Source organism: Myiozetetes cayanensis, unplaced genomic scaffold (assembly GCF_022539395.1).
Source record: "Myiozetetes cayanensis isolate MyiCay16 unplaced genomic scaffold, myiCay2020 scf2-11, whole genome shotgun sequence".
In the NCBI taxonomy this organism is placed as follows: domain Eukaryota; kingdom Metazoa; phylum Chordata; class Aves; order Passeriformes; family Tyrannidae; genus Myiozetetes; species Myiozetetes cayanensis.
The window spans coordinates 13,845,325-13,867,840 of record NW_026087411.1 but is presented as its reverse complement, the minus strand read 5'-3'; the positions used below and the strand labels follow the sequence as shown (position 1 = coordinate 13,867,840).

General features: G+C 39.4%; 2 protein-coding genes across 3 annotated transcripts in view; one reads left to right on the top strand and one right to left on the bottom strand.

Annotated features, from left to right (window-relative positions):
• The window catches only part of SPATA17 (spermatogenesis associated 17), an 89,790-nt gene extending 75,061 nt beyond the window's left edge, over positions 1 to 14,729 (bottom strand). The window contains exons 1-4 of one of the 2 annotated variants that reach the window (XM_050316533.1): positions 14,623 to 14,729; positions 10,044 to 10,133; positions 6,247 to 6,328; positions 1,651 to 1,701 (exon numbers count right to left, since the gene is read on the bottom strand). In XM_050316533.1, coding sequence (XP_050172490.1) covers positions 1,651 to 1,701; positions 6,247 to 6,328; positions 10,044 to 10,133; positions 14,623 to 14,729 — 330 coding nt within the window. The remainder of the gene's footprint in view (positions 1 to 1,650; positions 1,702 to 6,246; positions 6,329 to 10,043; positions 10,134 to 14,622) is intronic. The other variant, XM_050316534.1, reaches the window with a different exon arrangement.
• Positions 14,730 to 14,952: 223 nt separating this feature from the next.
• Positions 14,953 to 22,516, top strand: part of GPATCH2 (G-patch domain containing 2) — a 120,694-nt gene continuing 113,130 nt past the window's right edge. The window contains exon 1 of the mRNA XM_050315168.1: positions 14,953 to 15,179. Coding sequence (XP_050171125.1) covers positions 15,124 to 15,179 — 56 coding nt within the window. The 5' untranslated portion in view covers positions 14,953 to 15,123. The remainder of the gene's footprint in view (positions 15,180 to 22,516) is intronic.

Below are 22,516 nucleotides of genomic sequence, written 5' to 3'. Positions count from 1 at the left end.
TATTAGTCATAAATCAAACTCCCAATGTGTGAATATGAGGCACTGTTGACTTAGGAAAAGTAAAGTCTGGGCACGCACCTACTGTGCAGAAACTCAACAGGCCTGATTCTCGATTGTCCTGGACCTTGATTAGTTCTTCAGAAAACTGATGACAGAAAAAACCCAAAACCATGCAGTGTTTCAGACTCGTAGCATTTTAAATCTGCGCTGCAGATATGGCTACACAAGATTATTTAGATAGAGGAGAAACAGATTCTGACATTTGCGACTAAATTAAGATCTGTTCTATTGTTTTCTACTGATTTAAATTTCTATTAAAGAAAAGGACATGACTGAAAAAATGGTACTTTGAAGATTTATATCACCTAATGATTCAACATTATATTTCCATTACAAATGAATGGGAACACATTCAATTTCTTTTAAAAATGAAAGACCAAATGCAAAACTCCATTTGACTAGAATACATAATTACCTCTGAAATTTGGTCTTCAAATGTCTTCTAAAAGTACACAGGCAACTTTTAAGAGCTGGCTTACATCTTATGTTTTCTCAATGATTTCAGCTGCATGAGTAAATGGCATTTATCCACTGTGGAATACTTTCCAACTAGCTAACTAAGGAATAAACTAAAAGAATAACAAAAAAGTACATTTGTGAGGAATTAGACTGCTGTTAAACACTGTCTGTTCTCTAACCTGCACCAAATGTAAGATTCTACTTTCTGCCTTTGAGAGAACCAGGACTAAGTAAAAAATCTGACTGGGAACACATCTCTATACTCTGAGTTATTCTGGACCTAGAAAGGCCACAAAATTAAAATCCATTCTGAGAATCTTCCTACTTTACAGGAGCTTCCTTGAGTTATTCTCCATCCTCACTATATTCCTACATGTGGCAGAATTAAAAGGTAAGATGCCTTGTCTAAAAAGATATAGGCCTCTCAAGTAAAACAGTTTTATATCACAAAATAAGTAAGTAAGATAAAAATATTTTATCAAATTAATTATCTCATGTCCTTCCCATGTTTGTTTTACATATATGTTTAGGTGCAGTTCCAAAGTTCAGTGAAAAAAAATGCTAATTTTTGGTTAAATATATTTTGCAGTTTTCCCCGTAACAAACTGCACTGGCTGCAGATTTACTAAAGTTCATGGACTGTTGACACTTTTCTTCATTTAGCAAAATTCACTCAGAGTATCATCAATGAGATGAGTGCAGTTCCACTGCACATAGTAGCTCTTGAGATTCAATACATCATATGTCATGTACTAACAAAAGAAAAAGCACAGCTACATTAGCAAATCAGCATAGAAGCCCTATAGCTTGTCAGAATTGTAAGTATATGTCTACATTTGTAAGAGCATTGGTAGACAGAATGTTCGGGGGTTTTAGCAGTATCACATATCGTAAGGTACAATGAACATTTAAATGGGGCAAGACACATGCAGGTGCCTTAAATTCAGCTACAGTTTTCAAATACAACCCAGACTACTGAGTGTAACTTTAATTTTTAACTATGTACTATTTCCCACTGTTGCCATCAGCATATCAATCAAGTGTATATTATTCTGGTTTGCTCATTTTATTAAAAGCAAATTCGGAGCACAATTGACTTTTCATTTGTTTAACAAGGGAAGAAATATTTACCCTGACAGCCATTTCATTGTAGAAATTCATCTTCATAATAAAATATGCTGTCTGTGAACCAAGAAAAAAAAAGATGGCATATATTTCAGTTACACAAAGACAGTCCTCCTATTTTTACATATAAAAGATAAGAATCTTTATACATAATACATAATAAGAGTTCTAGGCTTACAGAGAATAAAATCAAACTTTGTATTGAAGAGATAGGCTTCCTAATACATAATGCAGGCTTAACCAGAAAAATCTATGGTAGTCAAACTAGGAGCTAATGGAGATATATGATCATAAAATGCTCTCCGCTGAGTTTGATAATCAATGGTGCTCTACTGAGAGTAGAATAACAAAGCAGAAATATTCACAAGTGCTGGTGACACGTAGTATTGTATGATTTATTCACTGGGGTTCTTTTAGCCAAAACTCACAGAAACATAAAAGGAATTCATATTTCAAGACGTCTGGTTTAATGAAAAATTCAAAGAAATGCTGTCTTCAGTCGAAATCGTTCAAGGATACGGATGCAGTGATGGAGCAAAATTGTGCCTTCCAACCATCTGTACTAAATGTTATGTACTTAGCTGCCTCCCGAGTAATCGTTGGGAATTTTGTTTCATTTAATATTCATTTTAACATCATAAAATCATAAATACAATGATACCATGTTACAGCGAATCCCCTGATATAGAAAACATTTCCTCAAGTCCTGGTTTCCTTCCAATAAAGTAGAATTCCTCTCATAGTGAACGAATCCCCTATTATACTAAGCAATCACTTGGCAGCATAGGTTATTTTAATGGATACATCACTTTAAACTAAGCTTTCACATCTGTTCCGCCCTCTAATTACAAATGCAAAATGAACATAATTCACAATTGTATCATAAAAAGTAAAATATAAGTACTTTGAATGCAAGAGTATGTCCTTTATTTAGCACAACATGCAGCTTTTATGTGTTTCTCATGTTTTAGACACAAATCAAAGGCAAAAGTGCTTTCCCCTGATATAGTGATTTTCTCCCCCATGGCAAACAGGAATTCACTATAAAAGGGTTTCACTGTAATTAGTGTTATTTGAATTGCCTAGTCTGATCCAAAGCAAATTGTCTGTGGAGAGCAGCAGGACTGGATTATTTATCAACAGTCTGGGCAATTAAGAAACAGTTGGCTGCAATATGTTATTTACAAATGAACACAATGATGCTACTTCATTTTAAATTCTCTTTCTTCATTACATTAAGCAAGGCATAATTCCTGCAGTTTAATTAAGGTGCATTTTAAATGCTCACTTTAATATCATACCAATCTACTAATAATGGAAACAGTACAAAAAAATATTTCTTATGTGAAAGAAAATTGCAGGATTGTTAAATTCCAAAAAAGTTTCACGTGTATGTGTAGATGTATACATACACACACACGCATGCATACATATATTTGAGGGAAAATCTGCCCCAAAGGTACAAATTAGAATAAACAGTGGACTGTCTCTCCCCTTTAGTGTCCATAAATGTTTACAGAGTGATACTAACAGTAGATAGCTAATAATGGAATGAAATAATGTCTGCCAGATTTAAGTATATTCCTAAACTGTTTGATTAAATTGATAAAATTTTGTGTTGCAGCTCATCTTCTCTTTCTTTGCAAGGGAACATAAGAGTTGCCACACCACCACGTAAAGTACATTTTAATGGAAGTTCCTAAGCTTAAAAATGCTTATCAGAGTTCTCTTCATCACTGATTAAACTAAACAATCTTATATCTTTTTGTTTATTCTTCTTATAGTTGAAGGCTGTGAGCACTCAGGTCTGAATGCATCCCATTTCACTGACAAACCTAAATTGGAGACCTAACATCATTAATGCTCTTGATACCATCAACACTGAAAGACAGTGGGATCACTGTCTCTGAGATTGGCAAAGTGTTAACTATTAAAGAACTTTGTCTACTATTTACAGAGACAGTCAGTGGCAACTAGGGTCCTAATTTGCATACCTCACTAAGGTGTGAGAAATCCAGGCCTTTACCACCACTTAAGATGCTCACTCACAATAAAAAGGAAGTTACACAATTCTGCTTTTACTCAACTGTTGCTATAAATCACAAGTCATCCAAATGCAGAATTGCTCATACAACTGTCGTACAACCTTATTCTTTCCCCAAAAGCCAAAGGCTGTGTCACAATCTAGGTTTTTTTGCAAATAGATTTGCCCCATTTTCTAATCCTGATCAGAAAGTTTTGCCATTACAAGTGATGGAAAATATGTTCATCACTATTCACAAAGGAACAGTCATAATTTAGTGCTTCAACCCAAGTCTACACTTACATACTAAACAAAAGATTCTTTCCTGAACTGGGGCCTGCTTATCCAGAAGACCCTTTCCTTACTTTTTAGTGGAATTTCCTTCATTTCAGCCTGTGTCGAATGGATTGCTTGTCATTTTTTCACTGAGTGCCAATTCGAAGGTGACACTGCCAGGTTAACTCTCTGGGAAAAATTATCTTGCGATCTCATCCACATGTACCGCCTCCATTTCTGAATCAGGAAGTCTTTGTATCTCTCTGATGTTACAGGTCTTCCTATCAGCTTACTAAGTGTATGTTTCCAAAATATATTTGAAGCTTTTTGTTTATAAACTGCTGGACTATTTTCTCCTTTTGTATTTAAAAACATGTTTGGGGACCACCTACAAATGTGATCTGATTCTCACTGATGTTTTCTTTTGCTTTAAACAATTAATATGAAATGACAAATTCAAACGGGATCTAGAAATCTGATTGAGGTTAAGGTTGAGAAGAAAGCAACACATGGTCTAAATTGGGTTGTTGCTGTGGTGGTTTGGGGTTTTTTTGTAGAGCAAATAGGCATTTGATTAATTCCTATTGGACTGGAATTATTTAAAACTGGTTGCTGAGTTGAAGCTAAACCATTTCTATAACTATATTACATAAAATATTTACTTTTCTCAACTGCATCTCCTTTCAAAGTAAGCTAAATATACAGCCATCATGCATGCCAACTTCATATAACAATTAAATGTTACAATTCCCCTTCCTTAAACAAGTACTTTTGACTTTGAGGAGTATTATAATAAAGAAACAGTGATGTACAGTTTGATTCATGTTCTGGTGTTTGCCTGGTTTTAAAATTCGTACTTTCCTGCACGTCATGCAAAACTTCAGGATCCAACACAATCAATGTAACTAAGTTACTGAGAAAATTGTAGGAGAGCAGTTCTTAATTTTAGCTTGAGATTAATTAGGAAAAAAAGCTTTATACCAAAGAACCTAACCTTAAGGCACATAACCCTAATCATATAAATGGCATCAGTAGGTAAGGGTTTTTTTACTTAATGTATTTTAACAATCAGAAGAAGAGGGAGTAGAGGAGTAGCAAATGAAATACTAGTAGTGATGCACATATGGACAACCAATCTGATGAGCCTCAGCCTTTGTTATTTTCCGCATCAGTACCACTCACATATCACAATTTTGAATATAATCATTAAAATGATTTATTATCAAGCAATCATGGGTATTTGTGCATATGCTTTGCCTTGTTTGCTGGCAGCAGATACCAATCTAATCATTATCAGCAGACAAATTTTAAAGTGACCAGTGTATTTAAGGAACTATCATGTCAAATGTATCATTGTGTTTCATAGTCAGAAATCATTACAGCTGTTATTTGCAAGAGTTCATTGCAAACATTAACTGATCCTTTTAACTTGAAAGTTGTGTTAAACTGCTGAGATTTGGGGTTTTTTTTACATATTCCAAATTCAGCCTTTAATTGAGTAAAGACAGTATAACAACAAATATAAGGCATTAACTTGAACTAAAGGGAGTAAAAGGTGCCTCTGTATCTGCTACTTGTATGGCTTTCAGGTTGGCTTCCAATCAGGGTGTCCTATTTAGTTTTCTCCAGTCAAAGAGATGGCAAGTACAAAATCAAGTATTTGAAGGGAAAAGGTGTATTTTCTGTGCTGATTGCTGCAAAATTTGTAAGCTTCCTGATGAGATTCTCTTTCTCTAGAGCCCTGGCTAGCACTGGGTAAGTACTGGAATCCAGAAACTGGATGAATAATCTTCTAAACCTGTTAAAAGAGGTTTTAGCTTGTGTGCTATCATACACTTTAGCGATCTTCAGGTCTGTCAAGGGAATTAGATTGACTGTGATCTGCTATGTGCCTTAAGGCAAAACCTCAAATACTTCAAGGTTCATTAAGTAAGAAATTTAAACCACTAAAACATAAAACAGCAATGTGTAGACACATTGGCTTATTTTATTTTCAAAATTAGAAGTTCTGCCAGGAAAAAAAAAAAAGCTCCAATCCTGCAATTAGCATCATGTGGGCAGGCTTCTGCATGAGCAGATCTCATTGCTGGTTTGGGGACTAATACTCCAGAGCTGCAAACACTTAAACACTGACTTGACTGTTATGAGTAGGCTTACTGAAATTAATGGTGCTTTTCATGATAGTAAAGTTAAGTACGTGCCTGTGGATCAAGATTCAGCTTTTTAATGTCATGATGAGGGAATGAATTACTTCTATGTATTCTACAAATAACAAAACAAAACTTTTAAAAGCAGTTTTCTACCTCCACCATTTTTCTGAAGTGTTTTCTGCATCGATATCCTCTCCACCACTTCTGTATCAAAATCACCATTTCATTCAGATGTCTAAAATGAAATATATTAACAAAATAATGATTTCTTGAGACTTCCCAGCATTATTATCCATATTTATTCCAAACAGATAACCACTACAAAGACACTTTATATGTATACATGCATCCATATATACCTATGCACACACACACACATATATAATATAAATAATAATGGCCAGTCTTCGCGAGCGAAGATCCGGGGAAGGTCTTTCCACCTTCCAGCCTGCGCATTGGATTTTTTAGGTGAGACACAGTGTGCGCGGAACTGAGCCCACCCTTTAATCCTAAGGTTCATCTGCCGGGGCCAAGCGAGCTTGGACGGTGGCAGCGAGGTCCTTAGGACGTAGGTGGGTTGCCTTTAAGGGCTAACGAGCCCCACCTGCCCGGGAGTGGCCCTGACCGGGAATCGAACCCGGGTCTCCGCGGTGACAGCGCGGCGCCTTTCCATTAGACCACCAGGGGCTCCAGACACACACACAAATAGACCGTTATACACCTAAATTTATGCATACACACATACTTTGGTTTTTGGAAAAAATGGGTTACTGCAAACTTCGTTAATTTGGTTATCATTACAAAAGTTCAATGAAAAAGCCTTACAAATCTAATTTGTATAATAATATGATTTTACTTTCATGGATGGTTTTAACTAACATACCTGATCAGTTCAGAATTTTTATGTTACATGCACATTTTCACAGTTTTACTCTTTTTAAATATTTGACAAAACCCACTGATATCTGGAATTTTAGGACATCTTATTCACTTCTATACATCTTCTTTGCTTTTATAAAATTACACCTAGCTTAATTATGAGTTAATATGTACTTTGTCCTTATACATACATATATATAATATATATGTATGTGCATATATATATATATAATTATGGTACTACAAATTTTATAATTAGTGTCTCAGGTTAATTTTTGCAGAAAATCATGCAATCATTACTTCAGGGCTATCTAAAAAAACTGTATAGGGGATCCTTCATACCACCTGACTGAGGACATCAAACTCATTAGCCTTGAAGTCCACTCAGTGGAAGCAGTCAGGCTAATTCAGAACACTGAGAACTGCCTATATGGAGCCTGTGCTCCCAAGTCAGAGAGAGTTACAGGATTATAGAATCATTAAAGTTGGAAGAAACCTTCAAGATCACCTAGTCCAACCATAAGCCCAGTATCACAATTATCACCCCTAAACCATATCCCCAAGTGCCACATCCAGACACCCCTTGAACACTTTTAGAGACGGTGCCTCCACCGTCTCTCACCACTACTTATTCCAATGCCTAATCACTTCTTCACTGAATTTTTTTTTTCCTAATATCTAACCTGAACTTCGTGCACTGCAATTTAGGGCCATTTCCTCTGATCCTTTCACTTGATACACAGCAGAAGAGATCGACCCCCACCTCACTATCACTTTCAGGCAGTTTTAGAGAGCAATGAGGTCTTCCCTGAGCTTCCCTTTCTCCAGGCTAAACAACCCCAGTTCCCTCAGCTGCTCCATATATGACTTGTGCTCCAGACCCTTCCCCAGCTCCATTATCCTTCTCTGGACATGTTCCAGCAACTCACTGTCTTTCTCGTAGTGGGAGACCCAGAGCTGAACACAGTAAATGAGGTGAGGCCTCATCAGTGTCAAGTACAGGGGGGCAATCTCTTTCCTAGTTCTCCTGGACAAACTATTGGTACAGGCCAAGAAATCAAGAGGATGCTGAGCAAGATCAGTTTGCACACAGTTGCAGAGAAAATCCTCTTCTACACTTAGCTGAGATTTACTTCTTCTTACATTGGTCATTACTAAATACAAATGTGTGTTTGGAAAAGCATTTTCCTATAGAATAGATTGGCAAAGACACTTGGGTTTTCACTTTCTTCTACAGCAGAAAGTAACAGCTGTTACTCATGTCCTGGAAAGAGAGGGTGAATAACCAAACCTTTGTCTTTGTAGGTGCTTTCTGACACTGGTTTCTTAGAGGGTTGAAATACCATGTTTGTTTGCCTGCTGAATGCTTGCCTGTGACAGCTGCATCCTGTGACAACACATTTGAACCACCAATGGAAAACAAATTACCTGTGCTTTTTTTAACAAGTGGACATAATGACTGTAGCCTATTTTTCTGTGAGGGAAATACTAGCCATTAAACAATTAATTTTATTTAACCTAATAATTACTTAGGTTTGACACAGTCTGTCTGGATGATACATAATGACCTGTGACAGGCAAGAGGCCAAACTAGAAGATGTAAAAATCCCTCCCCCTAATTTTTATGAAGATACAGAAATTTGAGTACATGAGTTTGACCAGTTGGGCTTACGATCATAAAAAACAGAGAAGGACTTTCTGGGAGAAGGGACCAATCATAGTGTTTCTGAGAATCTTGTATCAACATCATAAAACCACAGAATCATTAAGGTTGGAAAAGAACTCCAAGATCTTTAGGATCTTGATTAGAATAGAAACCATAGAATCATTAAGGTTGGAAAAGACCTCTAATGTTGATACAGCACTTTACAGAACAAAGATCTCTGATTTATAAATGGAGAAAATCATGAAAAGAAATATTTTTTTAAAATGACCTGGTTAAATCCAGCCGTAGACCTTAATTTCTACAATAAAAGTCCAGTTGCCGTACTCTCACTAGGCAATTTTTCTGTAACAACAACAACAATAAGAGAAAGCAGTGCCACAGAAAGGGACCTGGGGGTCCTGGTGGATGGCAAGTTGAATATGGATCAGCAGTGCCTTGACAGCCAGGAGGGTCAACCGTGTCCTGGGGGCATCAGGCAAAACATTGCCAGCCGCTCAAGGGAAGGGATTGTCCCGCTCTGCTCTGCACTGGGGTAGCCTCACCTTGAATACTATAGCAATTTTGGGTACTACAACGTAAGAAGGATATTAAGCCACTAGAGAGCATCCAAAGGAGGGTTTTGGAGATGGTGAAGGGGAAGCCGTATGAGGATGGCTGAGGTCACTTGGTCTGTTCAGCCTGGAGGAGACTGAGAGGAGACCTCATTGCAGTCTACAACTTCCTCGTGAGGGGAAGAGGAGGGGCAGGCACTGATCTCTTCTCTGTGGTGACCAGGGACAGGATCTGAGGGAGTGGCTTAAGTTGTGTCAGGGGAGGTTTAGGTTGGATATTAGGAAAAAGGTTTTCACCCAGAGGGTGGTTAAGCACTGGAACAGGCTCCCTAGGGCAGTGGTCACAGCACAAAGCCTGACAGAGTTCAAGAAATGTTAGGATAGCGCTCTCAGGCACATGGTGTGACTCTAGAGGAGCCCTGTTCAGGGCCAGGAATTGGACTTGGATGATCCTTGTGGGTTCCTTCCAACTCAGGATATTCTATCATTCTATAAGAAAAGTCTCTGAATCAGCATATCCAAGGGACATCTGGTTGTTTTGTTTCTTTTCCAATCATGACAAGATTTCCTACAGAATACTGTGTATCTGTTATGAAGATAGATTATTTCCATGCTACCTGTTAGCATCATGCCATTTTAACTGTATACCATTCTGAAAATCAAAAATTATTTTTTAGAGTGGCACAGCATATATTTCATTCTGTTGAAAAGCAGAATAACAGTTGTTGGTTGGTTTTTTTTTTTCCCTAACTGCTACCATTTTACTAAAATCAAGTAATACCATGAGCAATTTTGAGGAGAAATTCAAGGCTGAAACACAGATTAGGATAGGCTAGGTAGGCTTAATATACTACCTCAGATAGGCTCGGACTCTGCATCCTCGAAACCAGCTCTGGATTTTGACAGCAGCTCTGTACTTTATTTTTCTGTCTTCATCTATAGATCTGAAAATATAAAAGCAGTAATAATTATCAGCATGGCAATGTAGAACCAAAGTAAAAAAAAAATATTCTAAATATGTTTTATTGTTGCAGTTTGGGATCCTTTTCACTTCCTAATTCTACATAATTCAATGGCAGTGCAGAAAAATGTAACTTACATTAGTTGCATAGTATGAAGGTAACAAGGATAAAAAGCATTGCAACTCATAGGGGATGTAAGTTTTGGGAGAGTGTATTTCTTATTCTCACACAATACTGAATATTCGTGTCAGCATGTCACATGGACTTCTTCCATTGCAGGTGAAATATTGTTATGACAATGAAAGCATAGGAAAGAAACCAGGCGTGGGAATTTCCAAACTTTAGAAGGCCTGGAACATCAGGAAACAAAATCTTAGTGTGGCTTAACACTTTCCATTGGAAACAAATGGATTTAGTAATTTAAATAGATTCTAAAGGGATGACCACAGGAATCTTTTACATGGAAATACAGTAGTCACTGCAACAGCTTATTGAGTCCTGACAGAACTTCTCACAATGGGAATTCAAAGACACAGATTTCGGAGATGATGTAGATATGAAACTGGCAGCATATTGACATGTGCTACAGCCAAGGAGGGAATAAAAGGAAACAACAGAATTACAAAATATGCTAGGGTTGCAGCATTGATTAATACAGATCCTAGAGGAAATAATGAAAAAGGGAGGCTATAGAGAAGGATGAAGGATTTGGTTTTAAGTTACATGAAAAGAAAGGTTATCTAGAAAGAGATACTGGTGAGGCAGCAGAAGAGGCAAGGTAGATGTAGGGGAGAATTGATGACTTCAAGGAGATTTTCAAGAACTATTAAATGTCAAAGCTTTGTGTCAAATGACATAGTAAAAGAAAAAGACATGCACAAGTGGAAAAGAAACACAAGAAGCACAAGTAAAAGGACCTCATCAGAAAATAATTCCAAGAGATAGCCCTTGCTTGCATTCTCTCCGTGACTGTCTATTAGAATAGTGTTTGTGACAAAGCTAGAAGTCATGTAAGGAAAACCATGACTCTAAAACAGATTAAAGAAATATATTAACCTGAAGAGGCTTTTAAGAGAGTATAGGAAGAAATCATTACCATTATGAGTTTCAATGATGACGGGTAAAACTCAGCTATGAGATCATTTCTGGCTTTTATTTATTTTTTATTTGTTTTAAAATGCTAGTAACTGTCAAGTCTTTGAACTTAAAATTATATTTTAATTTTCATGGATTTTTTTTGTTAACTTATTTTTATCAGGAACATATTTACCAAATACTTTAATTTGTTACACCTGACACAAAATAACAATTAGGTTACTATTAGTTGGTTTCCTTAATTAGCTGACATTAGTTAGCTCTAACAAAGTTTTGTGTCAACATTAATTGCATCAGTAAACACCAACAAGATTAATTTTTATCTGATAAATTAGGATTATCCTCATCATATTTCTTGTGAATTGAAATGCAGATTTACTATCAGAGATCAAGAAACATTAGCTCCACTCATTTTATATCATATGGTGCAGCATGTGCTCTCAAATCACATTAAGTGGACACAAATTTTCATTGTCATCTGACATTCATCAGACCTTTTCAGCACCTCAAAACTGTGGGAAACAGACTTTTTCAACTTAAGACCACAAAAGAAAAAATTTTCAAAGCTGGCTAGAGAGCTTCCTTGATCCCTCCTTATGCAGACTCTGAGACTTTATAGGAAGTAGACACCTTCAGAATACTTTTACCTAGAGGTAAATGATTTTGATTAAAAGGATTTTGATTGAGCAAATTGGGCCTGGACAGGCAACCACAATTACTGCCTGGAAATGGAGGGGATGAGGGACTGGCCATGCCAGAGGTGACAGCTCCAAAACCAGTCCTACCCACTTGGCAATGACAACAGCCTGCTTCTGGAAGAGCAGAAGCCTTCTCCTCTCTTACTTTCTGTTAGATTTTTTTAGCTGGCATTCTCTTGCCTGGCTAAGGCAGTTTAGAAGTCCTTGTAAAGTTTATTGAAGCAGACCAACAAGAAGACAGATCCACAAACCCTTTCAACTGCCCTTGCCAGCAGAAGTGGTTTGAGGTGAAAGTTTCTCAGGCAGGTATTTGCCCTTTTGATCAGGTCGCATAGTTGTCACACTGTTTGAATAAAGCTTTTAGAGTCACAAGTATTTCTCAAAGACTTTACTGAAAGAAAAAAAGGCATATTCAAGGTCAGCACCGGACATACAGATGCTACAGTAAATAAAAGCATTATTGAATGAGTACAGTGACAAACTTGTTTAACACTTAAGAGAGTGCACTAATGGATTCTGTACAGTCTAATGCTTATGCTGACAGCGTATTTCTCAAAGTGCAGGCTTATGGTATTTTTGCATTATGACATCACTGGGCAAGTCCTTGTCTAGAAAGGTGCTTTCCCCAAAAAGCCAGTTTAAGACACCTCATACCTCTCACATAAACTGAGTTCTGCAAAAAGCATGACAGGAATGTTATGAAGATCAGAAAAATATTATTAAGATTAGTTACTGAGCTGAAATGATTGAATCCTCTCATTTAAACACTCAGCTGCAAATCTGAATTTTCAGAAGCTGATGGATCATAGCCTATTCTTAAAAGGGAAACAATTCATGTTTGGAAAGCTCTGCCAAAAAACAAATCCCCAAACATCAAGCATGCTGCCCTCCAACGGATTTCCAAGTCTGGCTCAGACTGCTCTTTCTAACCTGAAATATGTGAAATACAAGCCTAGTCTCCTGTAACTGATGTTTGTTTAGTGAACTGCTGCGTGTACAGCCACAGCAGTATGAACAAAAGTTCAGGGGAAGAACAGGAAAACACAACACTTTACATGCAGGTAGGACTTGATCTCTGTGTAACTTCTAGGAATGTTCAGGAGCTTTGTTATTCATGATAATGATGTTGTAATTAGATTAAAAAATAAATGATTCACTAATTAGTGAAGAAAAATTAAACTACAACTATGGTAAACACGCTTCTTTTTTTTTTTTTGTGAGTGAGTATTTGCATTACACACACAGCAACAGCAACAATGCAGTTGAATAAAAGAGTTTACAGGACAAATCTATGCAATATTAAAGTCGGTTTTAAAACACTTTATTTCCTGAAATCTGATCTAGGATAAGTTGGCCATCACGTTAGCAGCCAGAAAAGTTGGCAGTGCAAACTGTCCCAGTTGGTGAGAAGTGTAATAGATGATCTAATCTATCAGCCCATTGCTCACTGTGTGGGATATGTTAGATCTTTAAGTAGAATAAACACCTCCTTGACTTGGTAAAAAAAAAAGACAAAACATGTCCCAGGTACTTAGAAACTCAAGTTGCACAGTCTAATTCAGAAGCTCAATTTTAAACAGTGCGGATAATAAACATCAACTCGCTCAGAATTTGGGGGTATTTTCTTTCAATTAACTTTAAAAAAAATTTAAAAAATTTAAAAATAGGAAAAGTAGTGCCTTGCAAGAGGACAAGCGTTCAGGTACAGTCACAGACCTGAGCCACCAGCGCAGGGGCTCAGGGCTGGCGTTCCGCATCCTGGCATCGCTATGACAGATCCTCTGGGAATCAGCAGGCTCCTGAGGCCGGACTGGGGGAAAGGAGGCCGGCTCTCAGAGCGGGAGAGGGCTAAAATTGCGAGGCCCAACGCCTTTTAGGAGTTTCCAGAGGCTTCTTTTCCCTCAGAATTAGCGGAGGGGGCAGGAAAACAGCAGGACATTAAGTATTTTCAGTGTATAAATGGACCCTCTAAAGACGCTGTGCTGCTGCCATCAGGTCTCCTCAGATCACACCACCAATATTTGGGACCAAGGGGGTGAGTTGGTGCTCTCAGGAGGGATTTTAAAGTGATACAGAATCACAGAATGGGTAAGGTTGGAAAGGGACCACAGTGGGTCATCTGGTCCAACCTCTCTGCTGAAGCAAGCTCGTCCTAGAGCACATGGGACAAGATTGTGTCCAGAGGGTTCTTGAATATCTCCAATCAGGGAGACTCTACAACTTCTCTGGTCAATCAGAGCCGTCACTCTCACACTAAAGAAGTTCTTCCTTATATTCGGGTGGAACTTCCTGTGCATCAGTTTCTGCCCGTTGCCACTTGTCCTATTGCTTGGCACCACCAAGAAGAGCCTGGATCCATCCTCGACTCTCTCCCTTCACGTATTTACAGCCACTGATAAGGTCCCCTCTCACTCCTCTCTTCGTGTCTGAACAGGCCCAGTCCCTTCAGCTTTTCCTCGTAACAGATGTTCCAGTCCCTTGATCATCTTCGTAGCCCTCCGCTGGACCCTCTCCAGGAGCTCCATGTCTCTCTCGCACTGAGGAGCCCAGAACTGGACAATTTCCAGGGGGACTGCCGCCATCTGGTTGCTGTGGGAGAGCCGGGGTTCACCCGCCCTGCCGCCCCAGCCCAGTATGAGGAGGTGTGACCCGCCCCACCACTGGCTCGGCCCGGGTACCTGTTCTCAAGGAAATACTCCTCCCGCAGCTCCGACAGCCTCTCCTGCAGCCGGGCCAGGGCAGCCATGCTCCCTCCCTGCTCCCGCCCTCCCGACGCCGCCGCCATGGCAACGGGACCGTCCCACTGCGCTGGGGCGCGGGGGGGGCACTGCCCGGGCAGCCCCGCAAGCAGGAACCGGCACCGCTCCGGGGGTAGCGAAGGCTCCACGGGGCTGCACCGGGGCAGAGACGGGGGTTCTGGGGGGGGACGCGGAGCCTCTGGGCAGCGGCCGGGAGAGGGCCGAGAAGAGGCGAGGTGGTCGCGCCCGGCTTCCTCCGGTGCTGCGGCCGCTTCCGGGCCCGCATCATGGGGGAGTGAGGAGCAGCGCCGGCCGCCCGCGCCCGCCCGCCCGCCCGGCCCGAGCCCGCCCGGCCCCAGCCCCTGCCCGCCTGCCCTCGGCACAGTCTCTGCGAAGCGGCGCCAGCCTCCCCGGGGAGCGGCCGGCCGAGGCGCCGGGTTCATGTTCCGGGTCGCTGATCCTACCCCGACCCGAGCTCAGACGGCGAGGAAGAGCTGGTAAACCCGGGCCCGCAGGGAGCACGTGTCCGCCGCCCGCGGGGCTGCTGCAGGCGGGAGCGGGTCGGGAACAGCGTCTCCCTTGCCGCGGGTGGGGCTTGGAAACGTGGGGGCGAGTGGTGCCCCCTCCCCGGGGCTGCCGCTGACACGGGGCGGAGGTGATGGGGGTGGTGATGGTGCCCTCCCCGGGGATGCGCGGCCGGAGGTCTGACAGGTGCCGCTGGCGCGTCCCGGCGGCGCGGCGCGTTTATGAGCGAGCAGTAAGGCGGAGGGAGGAATTTCCGCGCCTTGCTTAAAAGGGACTGCAGGCAAACGATGAATCAAAACTTTTGTCCCAAGCTTAGTTAGGTTTCCCTGCGCGTTTGGGTTTTTCTAACAGTGGTAGGTTCTCTAAGGCCTAAAGCCCTTGCAGTGTGTGCAGCTGAGCGTCCAGTGACGGGGGTTTGCTGCTCTGGAGTTTTTTTATTGCAAACCAAGAATCAACAAGTGCTGCTGTAGCCATCGAGCAGGGAAAGCATGAGTAGTTCTCCTGTAATGAGGTTCACAGATTTACTGTTTGCTGTAATTCCATGTGCCAGCATAGTGACCCCAAAGGCATTGTTATTTTTACTGTAGCACTGTGAATAGGGGAAGCCAAGTAACAGAATAGAAAAAGTCACTTTTGTTTATAGGCCATGGAGGTATAAAGACTGGTAGTGGAGAGACTTGATAGACATAGGGTGTCCCAAACAACCAGCTGGGAAGCCTTTCATTTTCTTTCTGAAATGTTACATACTTTGTGATATGTTAGATATCAACTGATGTGTCAAGTTTGTCATTCATTTCACTGTTACTAATGTAAACGAGGAGGGTTGTGGTGGGATTTTTTTGTGTGTGTTTTTTCTTAATAATTTGAGGCCTTGAGGCTTTTTTGGAGCCTATGTTGCATATACCTACTGGTAGATTTCCCAGATCTAAAGTAGCTTTTCTTTAATTTTTTTTTGTTTGTTTCTTTTCTGGGGATGGGGAAGAAGAGGAAGGGAGAGGCTTAGCACTTTGTTTTCTTGCACAGAAAGCTCCATTTGTCCTCCACTTTGCTGATAGCACCAGGGTTTTTTTTCCCGTGGGAAATTTATGGCTTTTTTACAATTTTCTAAATGAGAAAACTTTCAAAGAGGGATTTTACTTGCCCTGATATGTGTATTGGCTAGAAGAAGCTTGCCAGAATTGCTAGACATCCAAATTTGCCTGGTGTAAATATAACTTCTGTTGGTATAATTCAGAACGTTTCAGAGAATGAGATATACTCCAGTGGCACAGGAATTTTTACTTGAGTAGAAATGCTGCATACAACAGAAACGTTGCTTAAGACATTCCCAACATGTGTCTGTACTCTGAGATATTTTTCATTAAATATACCTGTCATGCATCTTTAAATTTTACTGGTTTGTGTCCACATAAAGTAATTTAGTTCCAGAGGCTTTTAAAATACTCTTCAGCAACATGAGGTGTGGGCATAGTCTTCTGTAGTTCTCATCAGACAGTAGTGATTTTGCTTGTCCCCAGAGGAATTCAATACAGAGAAAAATACTGATATGTTATCTACAGCACTCTTAGTTTAGTAGTTCTGAAGGAAGGTCTGTTGAAAATCTCACTACTCCTCAGATCTTTCCTATTATTATATAGAAGTTATTTCAGAAGTTGTCTATTAAAGGAAGCCCATTTGAGTGAGATGCAGGAAAATACTTTTTTCAGTGCCTAATACTTGATGTAGAAAATTAAGAACTTGGGCTTTTTTAAAAGCATTAAGACCCTAAAGAGCTGAATAGATTCAGAACAACCACAAAGTAAAATTGTTCACTTTGAATGGTAAAACTGCTCTGAAGCTGAATGTTTTTCATTTAAATAGTGAACACATGCAGCAATTTGGGAATAGTTTGTGTTTTGGGTACTTATTGGGCACTCTGATAATGACTGTGGTGCTATAGCATATTACCACCATGTGACAGTTCATGTAATTCTGCACCTTGACAATTAATTAATGAACTCATACTTCTGAAAAGGGCAAGCATATCAGTAAATGGCAGCAATGGGATTGCAAGAATTGCTCCCTCTCATGATAAATTGCTCCAAATCTCATTTCTGGCTGACCAATTCATTTGTGTTAGAGCCTTGTTAAATGTAGTTCATGTCAGCATCTTTCTAACTGTATTGCCATTGCTCTGTACTAAACACTTTTTCACTGTTAAATATAAGTAGACTGATAGTATTTATTGTTGTGCCTTCTTAGATAAGCAGCAGTTATAGAAAAGTCAGATATACTTATTGCGAGTTAGCCTGGCCCTAATTTTTAGGAGGATCAGCAGCATACTCAGTTATAAAATGCCATCATTGCTCAAATACTTTTTATTGTGTAGGATGGAATCACATAATCACAGAATGGGTCAGGTTGTAAGGGACCCCAGTGCGTCATCTGGTCCAACCTTCCTGCTCGAGCAGCGTCATCCTAGAGCACACATCCTAGAGCACACATCCATGGCACACGATTGCATCCAGACAGTTCTGGAATATCCCCAGTGAGGGAGACTCCACAACCTCTCTGGGCAATCTGTTCCAGTGTGCTGTCACTCCCACAGTAAAGAAGTTCTTCCTCATATTCAGGTGGAATTTCCTGTGCATTGTGTCTGCCCATTGCCTCTTGTCCTATTGCCTGGCACCGCTGAGCAGAGCCTGGATCCATCCTCTTGACACCCTCCCTTCAGACACTTACAGACATTGATGAGATCCCTCTCAGCCGTCTCTCTAGACTGAACAGGCCCATATCCCTCAGCCTTTCCTTGTAAGAGATGTTCCAGTCCCTTGATCATCTTTGTAGCCTGTTGCCTCTTGTCCTATTGCTTGGCACTGCTGAGCAGAGCCTGGATCCATCCTCTTGATGTTGGTAGTAATTGTATGCAGTTACTGGGAGCTGTATATATGATATAGAAGTTCATAGACATTTCCAGCAATTTATTAACTGTCTTTATTGAGGAACAATGACTTTCATGAAACTTAATTTTTTTCAAAATCCTCCCATGCTTTGTTATTTTCTGGAACTGGTTTATATACACACATAATGGACTGCAACAAAGGAGTGTTGGCATACCTTGAAGGTGAAAAGTAATCTGGGATTTTGGGTTTGTTTTTCCCTTTTCAGATATAGATGTGCTCCAGCATAGTATCCTGGTTTGTCTCAAGAGTCCTCAGCTTTTATAACTCTTTATAACTGTTCACATTATCATACATAAAAGTCAAAACCGTTTCTATAATTTCTATAAATTTTAGAAATTTCTTAATTTCTATAAGTGTCTGTTGTGATACTGTCACATTTTTAAATTTTATGGTATGAAAATAACATTAGTATTAAGTTTCTTTGGTCTGCATGTCAGATTTATTTTGAATATGTTGTCGGTGCATTGTCTCTTAGTCTCTTGGGGGAGCAGGATCGTCAGAAGTGGGAGAGTACGGAGATTCTTGGTGACTGGGTGCTATGCCCCATAGCAATGGTCAGTGCAGGGTGGAAGGGGTGGAATACATTTTGGTCATAGTGTAGCTTTTCATACCTGGTTGTCCAGCAGACAGTGCTTAAGGAGGTAAATAGGTGTGGATGTGGAACCAGATGCTTCGTCCTCCTCATAGAGATGGCTTTTTAATGACAGGTGAGTTTAAATAGTCTAGGCACAACTTCAGTTTCTGATCATAGAATCATTAAGGTTGGAAAAGACCTCCGAGGTAAAGTCCCACTGTTGAACCAGCACTACTGTGTTCACCACTAAGCCGTGACCCCAAGTGCCACATTCACACCTTTTTTTGAACACTTTCAGGTACGGAGGTTCCATCACTTCCCAGGGCAGCCTATTCCAATGCCTGATCATCCTTTCAGTGAAGAAATTTTTCCTAATATCTAATCTAAACCTCCCCTGGTGCAACTTGAGGCTGTTTCCTCTTGTCCTGATATTTGTTACCTGAGAGAAGAGCCTTCTGTGAAACAGAGGTTTATCAGTTATTTCCTAATCTACCATCGTCTCTTGCTAGCTTTTTAATAATTTTAACTGCATTATGTTGCTTTATTTTGCTTCCCCCTTCGTGTATTCCAAGAACACGATAGTTCTCTTTTTTTTAATCCATAAATTCTTCCGGCAAGGAAGTGAGATTTATCATGTTCTGCTACCTCCCAAATACTTGCACCTGTTCAATCCAAATTTCTATCACACTCATTAGTAAAACAGGGATCTCAAAACTAACGTTTCTAAGGCTTTGTGAAAATAGCTTCTGAGGTAGAGAAATGGGATTCAAATTAGTAGCTGTCTGAAGATAAAGGTACATTGTGAGTACACCTGTGTTACAAGATATCAGAGAATCCATATGGGAAAAGATTATAGGAAATTCGGGTTTATAATCTTGATGTTGAAGGAACTATTTGATTTTTCACGTGCTTTTAGCTTGTGATCAAGCTGGGTTGTGAAGACAGCAAAATGCATGGGTTTTTTTCAGAATTGATGAGGCACAGATGCAGCATAAATTTAGCTGCAAGAAACCCCAGACCTATTTAACAGTCAAAGGTACAGAACTAGAAAGTAAATGTAAATGCAGCTGTTGATTTGGTAAGAGATAATGCCTCTCTTTAAGAGTTGTGCAACTAAATTAACTTTCTCATCAGTGTGTGTTTGTTAAATATTTTGTGAGCAGTCAAAGCTTTGTTACGTGCTTTAGGTGGGAAGTGAAGACAAATGATACTTAATTTTCACAGAAAAAGTAAGTGCCCATTATTTCCCTTAGGATTTTCAGTTTGAATGTTCATACTGAACAGAGGCTGTGTGACCTGTTTTGGAGCAGGTGAAAGCAGTTACGCTGTTTCCTGCAAACGGTACTTACATGGTCTGTTTTGGTAAGGGTTTGAGAGGAAAAGAGTCAGCCTTTGGTGAACTACATTAAAATTGCTTCAGATAAATATAAAGGTCAGTGTAGGCAAACTAGATTTTCTTGTAGTAAAGTAGAATCTTCTCCTAGTGAGGACATTACAGTTTATTGCTAGCTGTGGGCTGTTGCTGTAAGTACATTTTTATAGCCTTTTGTGAGTCATACTAAACTGTGGCTCATCTTAATATTTTATGTACCTCAATATGTTGTTCTACATTCATTGTTACAACCTTTGAAATTTCTTATCTTACTGAATATTGTTGATACTGGTAATGCCTTTAATACTTCTTATAGTTATTTTTCAACTTGTTTCAAATGCAAATATTTTTGTTACAGTACCATCTGCAGCAATGATTAAAATTGCTGCAAAGGTTGGGAATACAAACTTGACAGCTGGTTGTGAACTATGGAAAGTTTCAAAACTGATTTTATGTGATAAATAATTCTGTAGTGGAAATATGCTCCTGAATTTTGAAGACAGGTTTGAGATTAACTGTTCTATCTGGTTACTGCTGCCTTTTTTTTTTTTTTTTTTACTTCAATTATAGCAGGAGAAATGAAAGCAATAATAAAATGAAGCAAAAGAGATTTTTTGGCTTTTCAGGAGAAGGAATTTCAATGTGAACCACTGGCATGTTGAAAATACAACGTGAATAAAAAGCTGAAGTGATTTTTGATTGTATTCTCAATCTGTTACAAAGGAACTTGCACTGTCCTGAATTGATCAAGTAATTCTCATAATCATTCTAAGGAAACATGTTGAAATAATTACAATATTGATTTGTCCAATCTGCCTAAGATGTAATGCAGTTATGATACAGCTATATTATACATTGAACCATGGCTGCAATTTTTAGGGTAAATAAGATCACTGCCCTGTACAAATCTTAATTCAGGAGTTGCAATGAAGAGACTTGATATTCAATAGAAAAGATTAATTGCAGGAGTGCATAATATTCAAAGTCATAGTCTGCTGGAAATTTAAGTCCTTTTACTGCTCAGGGCCTTTTAAGAATCTTGTTAACCCTTTACTTTAAAAACACTTAAGGATGTTCACTCTTCTTGACTTTCATCTTTTGATCCAGCACCATCTGTATTGACAGTATTTTGGTAAGAATTCAAGGCAAGAATTGGGATATAAAAATCAGAGCTGGATATATTGTGTTTGATCTTGAAGTATTTTTGGAACTAAGGCAACTTTACCACCATCCTTATGCCATTTTCTAGAGTAAATTGGTATGTCCACTCTAGGAGCTACATTGATTTTAGTGATACAGTTATCCATACAGATTAGGGATACTGAATTGAAGGAATTAATCATAAACTGTGGTGTAAGACATTAGTGTCCCTGTCTTCTTTCCCTTTTGCTTTGTGCTGCAGGGGCACTGGCAGAATGGGCTGCAAGAGACATATAAGCTAGTATATATTCTGGCATGTTAGCAGAAACCTCTTTGTTTTGAGAGCTAAATGTAGGTTTAAGCCTACTAGTTCACTTTTTCGTGTACCCCCACTTCTGTCAGTTTGCTATGGATGCAAAAGTCTGTGGCAGAAGAGGTTGGGCAGGCAGCTGGGGGAATTGGTGTCTCAAATTAACCTAAATGTGCTGGAGTTTATCTGTTTGAGTGTTACAGCTCCTGCTATATTAGTACAAAAGTCTTAGAAAGGACCCTTAAATCTTAATGGCATCTCATTTCTGATATGTGCACCTGTGAGGATATATCTCACCCTGTGGGTTTAATAGCAAGGCTAAAGGGGCCAGTGCCCTCCCCACTGAGCAGTTATAGCTACTGAGAAACAGGGGCTGATATATTCAGGCATCCTGTGTATATTCCTACCAGACAAGCAAGAAAACCCAAGCAAAAACCAAACACCTCCCTCTCCCCTCAAACCCTCTGCAGTAATTGAATCTTTGAAAAATCAAAGAAAGAATTAGCTTTACATCATTGTGCTGCCACATTTAGAAGTAATTTTTAGACTAATTGGCTTCCACTTTTCCACTTTTCTCTTTCTGAATTTTCAGAAAATTGTTGCTTCGTTTGGAATGCTTTTCCTCTGAGTTGCTTCTTTTGCTTCTGAGAAGTAATTTTGTGTGATTATGGATGTTTTCATTCTTCTGAACCAAGTGGATAAGGAGAAGCGTAGCATTCTTCCAGAGCTGTCTCACCACTTACAAGACAATATGATAATTCTGCTGTACTGAGAGCCAAAGAAAACATTAAATAAGGAGGGAATAATATGACTAGAGATTACAGCAGGACAGAAACAGAGGGAAAGAAGTGACACAATAGTTTCAAGAATTCAAAATAAACTTGTTTTTCTACCACTTTCTGTGCTTTTATTGATCTTGCAGTTGAAATGTTAAAAATAAGTGTTTCTGAAAATGGTTTAAAAGGAGAATA